General features: G+C 35.1%; 1 protein-coding gene across 2 annotated transcripts in view; it reads left to right on the top strand.

Annotated features, from left to right (window-relative positions):
* Positions 1–3260: 3260 nt before the first annotated feature.
* The window catches only part of amdhd2 (amidohydrolase domain containing 2), an 8859-nt gene continuing 4441 nt past the window's right edge, over positions 3261–7678 (top strand). The window contains exons 1-5 of one of the 2 annotated variants that reach the window (XM_016451645.1): positions 3261–3342; positions 4165–4283; positions 4567–4703; positions 4849–4988; positions 6252–6306. In XM_016451645.1, coding sequence (XP_016307131.1) covers positions 4201–4283; positions 4567–4703; positions 4849–4988; positions 6252–6306 — 415 coding nt within the window. In that variant the 5' untranslated portion in view covers positions 3261–3342; positions 4165–4200. Of the gene's footprint in view, positions 3358–4164; positions 4284–4566; positions 4704–4848; positions 4989–6251; positions 6307–7678 lie in introns of both variants that reach the window. The other variant, XM_016451644.1, reaches the window with a different exon arrangement.

The following is a 7678-nucleotide window of genomic DNA, read 5'->3' as shown; positions in this document are numbered from 1 at the left end:
GAGGTATTCGGCCAATCACAACGCACTGGATAGCTGGCCAATCAGAGCACACCTAGCTTTTCAGACTGATGAGCTTTGTAAAAATTGACTCGTTTCAGAAAGGCGGGGCATAGAGGAGAAACAATAATGTACAGTATGTGGAAAATAATGTGTTTTTTTAACCTTAAACCGCATAAACTCATTTCATTACACCAAATACACAAAATAATGTTCTTTTTAGCAACGTCATATGACCCTTTAAAACATTTTATTTGATCTTTACATGGGACTGGCTTACAAGCACCTTAGATTTCCTGTAGTATCTGGACCATGAAACACTAAAGGTTTGGATGTAGACCGTCTACATGACAGAGTACAGATACACGGCCTTCAAGTTGACACTTCGTCACACATTGAATGAATGATGCATTTTATCACTTTAAAGTAAACAATTAGCTCACTTCTCAAACTCTGACCTATAACGAGCACTGAGTTTATGCCTTAAGGATCTATGTCACTGACACCCCCTTAAAACATCCGCTCACACACACAGTAACACAAACACACACACCTCACCCACGCAGTTTAATAAATCTAATCATCAGGTCAAGCATGCCGGAGCGGCCTTCGGTGAAGGTGATGCTCCAAAACAACACACATGCAGAAATATATATCAATACAAATATACATGCAGAAGCCCAAACAAGAGAGAGGTCATTAGCATTTTAAGGATTATAACATATCATGATAATTAATTTACTCTCAAAATTCATTTGGTTTTAGAGGTAATAGTTATTTAGGATATTATTTGAAATGCACTCTTTAGAAAAGACTATTAATTAGTTCATTAATACATTTTTAATATGTAATGCATTTATAATTTAATCATTTTTTGTTTGTTTTTATTATTATCATTTTATTTAATTTTTTTTTTTTTTTTTTTTTCAGTGGTGTCGGGATCGGTGCTTGGAAAATCCGAAACCTTTTTCTTTTCTTTCTTTTTAGCCCAGTTCCAGAGAGAGAACAGATAGCCCTGTCTGTGCTTGGAAATACAGTTACTACTATGTGAATGAAATGTTGTACAAATCAATGTCTGAAAATAATGATAATTCAGAAATTTTTAAGTTAAGCGTTTTATTTCATCTGCCATGAATTAACGTAGTCGCATGCTGTAGAATTTGCTTAAACAGGAGCTGACATCTTTAGGCCCACTTACCTTCACCGGGACGGCGAAACCGATATGAAACTGAGAATTTTTGACCATTGAAACATTGATTCCAGATGTTTTACACATGCTGTGCATACATCCTTTACTTTTACCGGCGAAGCTATGCACCAATATGAGAAATCGCGAGGGCGATACGACATGTATTTCCTGCAGACGACCTGTAAGTCATGGCCATGCTTCCTGAAATTGTCCCGAATTAAACGACAGTTGCGAAAAGTTTTTTTTTATCATTTTTTTTATTTTTTTTTTTTTTTTTTTTTTCAGTGGTGTCATAGAAAAAAAAAAATGGTTTCCCCAAAGAACCTTTCAGCGAACAGTTCTTAAAATAACCATTTTTTTTTCTCAGTGTGAAGAATATAAAAAAAAAAATCTAAAGAACATTTTTCCACTATAAAGAACATTTTCTGCAATTACAAGATTCCATGGACGTTAAAGTTTCTTCATGGAACCATCAATGCAAATAAAGGGAAATGTGATAAATTACACCGGTGGTTGATTACATTTCTTATGACATAAAATGAAATATTTTTATGTTATGTTTTTAATGTTCTGTAAACTATTGTCTTATAATAATGTCTTCTAAAAGTACAGAGGTTGACATTAATATCTCTGTATTTTCCTATTTGTTTTATTAATATACAGACAGTTTTATTTCTGACAGGTTTAGTTTTAACTGAACCGTTTAATAAATGAATTGAAACAATTGAAATTAATTACAATTATTTGACTGAATAATTAATTAATAATTATGATTATTAATTAAAATAATTATTAACTAATAACATTAATATTTATTATAATTGTAATAATATTTAATAATTTAATAGCTAATACGTTCGTAGTACATTTCATTAATTAAATGATAGTATTGTTTAATATAATTTTATATATGCTATATATTTTTATTGTTCCTTTTTACATTATTATATTTTTGTTCTGTGTTTTTCCTTTTAAATTCAACCCTTGGTTAATTGTTTGCCTTTTTTTCTTCTTCTTCTTAATTTGAACCTTTGGTTAATTTCAACACTTTGGTTATAAACAGTATTCTAATGCTTAAAAATGTTGTTGCTTTCACCAATAGTGCTCATTAATGTGCCTGTTAGGACTCCTTATCATGTATCAAATGGAAAATGTATTTCATTTAAACGAACTACCTGCTTGAGCAAACAACATAACAACTGCAGCATAACCTCAAATACTCTGACGTGTTGTTTTAGTAATGAAGAGAGTTTGTTTGCTCTGTTTTTCTTAATGTGTGATGTTGTGAAGTGAGAGGCCAGCTGTCTGACACAGGTTAGAGCCGGTTGGCGGGAGCTGACAGGCAGGGCTGTTCCCAACAGTAATGATGCAGGCGCGAGGGCTCTGTGTCTGACGGTAAAGCCGGTGTTCTGACGATTTGTGCTACCCTGTCAGATTTTGCTACCTCCCTTTAAAACAGATGGTAGCATAATTCTATAGCGAAAAGTGCTACCTATCAGATTTTGCTTCCAGCATGATATTAATAAGGTGTGAGGCTTTATTAACATGTACACCTACCCCAACCCTAAACCTACCCTTACAGTAGGATAAATACAGTGTTGGTAGCATAATCTGATAGGTAGCCTAGCATTATTTGTCAGAACACCGGCAGCTACATCTGTCCTTTGATATTAATGTGCACCGAAAACAATGCGTAGCCTCACCGCACACAGAGCGGCTGAGATAAAGTAACCTGTGCTTGACATTATAACATTATATGATTATATATGAAACAAATATATTAATTAATTCATGTTTTTAATGGTTTTATACAATTACAAATACAGCCAGGGGGTACATTAGGATAAACAATAATACATTAATAATAATAATAATATCAAAGGATATTATTAAAAACAAAATGTTTACAAATCATACATTTTACAGCGTTCGTATTTTTCAAGCATTATTTTTTTTTAGATATTTTGGAGCTTCTGTCTTTAAAATTAAAATGAATTTATATATTCATATTCATTCTTTTCATTTGTGTCTGCGGTTTTAAACACGATTGGAGCGCGTGTATTTTGGCCACGCCTCCTCATCAGCTGACAGCGCGCGTGACGCACTGTACTGACTTCCTAGCGAACAACGCAAGCGAGCGGAGCATCAGAGTAAAAGTATGAGAATTAACGGTAAGTGTGTTTAGGAAACTACAGCCGGTGATCATGTCCCTCTCATGATCTGGTATCTGTAAGATGTGTGAATGAGGACTTTGATCCGTACTTCCGGTGTTTTTGTTTACCTTCTGCTATAACAGTGTATCGTTAACAGTGTAAAAGCACCGCTTGTTGTTTTAAAATAGGTGCTATTATGTGCTGAATATTAATAAATAACAAAAATAATTATAATGCACATGTTGACAGATCTGGATGTCCGTTTACATGGGAGGTCTCTTTGTGTGGAAAATATGTTTGACAGTACAAAGTTAAATACTATGTCATAAAAAGAGATAAAATGTGTTCAAAAGGGCAATGATTGTTAGGTCATTGTATTTCATGGATGTCAAGTAAGTTTATTTGTATAGCACTTTTAATAAAACATGAAAAAGTGCACATTATTGACGTTGTCATAATTATATAGGTGCTAAAGAATAGGCTAATCATAGAATATTGCCTTCAGAAAGTGTGCATCGTATAAGTTTTTATTATTAATAATATTAATTTATGGAAGTACTTTCTGTTTTGCATGCAGTCTGTTTGGGTTTGAGATGTCCAATTAATAAATCAAAATGATTCATTTGAAAACCTTACATTACTGCATTACATTATTTAAGTTGTCACAATACATAATAATCACATTTTATTTTCTTATGGAAGTATTTTCTGTTTTTATGTGGTGTGTGTGTGTGTTTGTGTGTGTGTGTTGAAGATGTCCAGAGGATAAAGTCAAACCAAGATGATCCACTAGCAAGACCTGATAGTTCTGGTTTCTCTTCACAGGGTGTTTTTAAGTTTCGGGGTGGGATTTCGGGAGAGATGCCGTCTAATAAGAGTGTCTCAGATGCCCCGATCACACAGTTTGTGAACTGCAGGATACTGAAGGATCACAAGCTGCAATGGTAACATATGATGACACACTTCTGATTTCTTTACAATTATGATCATAATTTTATATTATAATTTTCTTAACGTAAGAAGTTTGTTGCAAACAGTACAGATTCACATGCATTCTCACATATTAGACTGGCCTTTACAGTGTTGGATAATATAAATGTTAATGACTTGGTGTAATTATTTGTTCCATATAAAAAGCTGGTTAAAACATTATGAGCTGTAATTGACTCCTGATGAAATCTACACATTTTTTACAGTGATTTTGAAGGGAAATCTTTGTGTTTATAGGGAAGACCTGTGGGTTCGTGAGGGCAAGATTTTGAACCCGGAGAAGCTGTTCTTCGATGAGGAGGGTTTTGCGGATCACAAAGTTGACTGCGAGGATAAAATCATTGCACCTGGATTCATAGATGTACAGATAAATGGTAAACAAGACTCTAAAACCAGCATAAGACTAATGTAGAAGTACACAGCAGGTTGACATTGTTACATTCACCAGTTTATGTAAAAGTCTCTCTGTTCTTACTGATATCTTGTAATGCTAAGCTCCTCCCCTCTTCTCGCTCATAGGTGGATATGGCATCGACTTCTCCCAGGCCAGCAGTGACATCAGAGGAGGCGTGGCTCTGCTGGCCAAAAAGATTCTAGAACACGGTGTCACTTCCTTCTGCCCGACCCTTGTCACGTCTCCACCAGACATATACCATAAGGTACAATCTATACATCAATAACCACTCTTCAGTAGTCTCTTGGATGCTCAACCACACACACAAATACATCTCTGCTCTTTTCCCTTGAGATTTTATAGTATCTGAGACTGTATCTAAGAATAAAATGTGTTGATATAATTATGTTTTTGTGCTCTTATGCTTACCAAGACTGCATTCATTTGATCAAAAATACAGTAAAAACAGTAATATTATGACGAAGACCGCATTATTTGATCAGACATACAGTAAAAATAGTAATATTATGACCAAGTCTGCGTTATTTGATCAGAAATACAATAAAAATAGTAATATTTTTGGTCAAAACTGCATTTATTTGATCAGTAATACAGTAAAAACAGTAATATCGTGGCAAAGGCTGCGTTATTTGATCAGTAATACAGTAAAAATAGTAATATTATGACCAATGCTGCATTTATTTGATCAGAAATACAGTAAAAAGAGTAATATTGTGGCCAAGGCTGCATTATTTGATCAGAAATACAGTAAACAGTAATATTGTGGTCAAGGCTGCGTTATTTGATCAGTAATACAGTAAAAATAGTAATATTGTGGTCAAGGCTGCATTATTTGATCAGTAATACAGTAAAAAATAGTAATATTATGACCAAGGCTGCATTTATTTGATCAGAAATACAGTAAAAATAGTCATGTTTTGTCAAAACTGCATTTATTTGATCAGTTAATATTGTGGTCAAGGCTGCGTTTGGTTGATCAGAAATACAGTAAAAATAGTCATATGTTTTGTCAAAACTGCATTTATTTGATCAGAAGTACAGTAAAAACAGTAATATTGTGGCCAAGTCTGCGTTATTTGATCAGTAATACAGTGAAAATAGTAATATTATGACCAATGCTGCATTTATTTGATCAGAAATACAGTAAAAAGAGTAATATTGTGGCCAAGACTGCATTATTTGATCAGAAATACAGTAAAAAATAGTAATATTGTGGTCAAGGCTGCATTTAAATGATCAAAAATACAGTAAAAACAGTCATATTGTGAAATATTATCACAATTTAAAATGACTGTCTATTTGAATATATTGTATAATGTAATTTATTCCTGTGATCAAATTTGAATTTTCAGCCTCATTACTCCAGTCTTCAGTGTCACGTGATCCTTCAGAAATCATTCTAATATGCTGATTTACTGCTCAGTTCTTAATATTTTCAGTGTTGCAAAAAGTTGCAAAACGTTGTGCTCTTTTAGCACCAGTAATGTTGCTGTGTTTCTCTCCACAGGTCATTCCTGAGCTCAAAGTTCAGGATGGAGGACCTGAAGGGGCAGGAGTTTTAGGTAAGATGTACGGTGGGGAAAATATTGATTTGATCCCCTGCTGATTTTGTTAGTTTGCCCACTTACAAAGAAATGAAGGGTCTGTAATTTTTATGGTAGGTTTATTTTAACAGACAGAGCCCAAAAACCTAGAAAAAACACATTATATAAAGGTTCAATGTTCAGTTTATTTATAAAGCACATTTAAAACAACTTTAGTTGACCAAAGTGCTGTACATAAAGCATAAATCTAATTACAGCATTTAAAAAATGCACAGACCTAATCGCTTCATTAGTACTGCATAGGCTTAAACACACCAGTAAAGTCCATATAAGCTTAAATCAGCCCAATCACCTATCATTAAAAGCACGTGAGAAAAGATGTGTTTTTAACAGACATTTCAATTCAGACACCGTAGAAGCAGTTCTTATAGATAGAGGCAGAGTGTTCCATAATTTGGGACCAGCAACAGAGAAGGCTCTATCTCCCCTACATTTTAGTCTGGTTCTGGGAACCCACAACATATGTGTAGTCTGAGATCTGAGTGATCTGACAGGATTGTGAACAATAAGCAACTCCGAAAGATATTGAGGAGCAAGACAATTTACAGCTTTGTACACAAAAAAGCAACATTTTAAACTCTATGGTACTGCAACGGTAACCAGTGCAGCGAGCGTAAGATATTTGGTTAGAAATTGATTTGCATTTCAGTGAGTGAAATAAGTATTTGATCCCCTACCAACCAGCAAGAATTCTGCCTGGCTCCCACAGATTGGTTATGTGCCCATGTGGAACACAGATTAGTCCTGTCACTTTAAGAAGTTACTCCTAATGTCAGCTCATTAGGTGTATAAGACACCTGTCCACACAATCTGTATCTTCCTTTCCAACCTCTCCCACCACCATGGGCAAGACCAAAGAGCTGTCAAAGGATGTCAGAGACAAGATTGTAGATATGCACAAGGCTTGAATGAGCTACAAGACCATCAACAAGAAGCTTGGTGAGAAGGAGACAACTGTTGGTGCGATTATCCGGAAATGGAAGACATACAAAATAACCATCAATAATCTGCCTCGGTCTGGAGCTCCGTGCAAGATCTCGCCTCATGAGGTAAGGATGATCATGAGAAAGGTGAGGGATCAGCCCAGAACTACACGGGAGGAGCTTGTTAATGATCTTAAGGCAGTTGGGACCACGGTCACCAAGCAAGGTCCCCCTGCTCAAGAAGGCACATGTACAGGCCCGTTTAAAGTTTGCCAAAGAACATCTAAATGATTCAGAGAAGGCTTGGGAGAAAGTGCTGTGGTCAGATGAGACCGAAATTTAGCTCTTTGGCATTAACTCGACTCGCCGTGTTTGGAGGGAGAGAAATGCTGACTGTGACCCCACGA

The sequence above is a fragment of the Sinocyclocheilus anshuiensis genome, unplaced genomic scaffold (assembly GCF_001515605.1).
Source record: "Sinocyclocheilus anshuiensis isolate Anshui unplaced genomic scaffold, SAMN03320099.WGS_v1.1 scaffold47, whole genome shotgun sequence".
Classification (NCBI taxonomy): domain Eukaryota; kingdom Metazoa; phylum Chordata; class Actinopteri; order Cypriniformes; family Cyprinidae; genus Sinocyclocheilus; species Sinocyclocheilus anshuiensis.
Note: the sequence above shows the minus strand (reverse complement) of the source record. Positions and strands in the feature narration are given on the sequence as shown.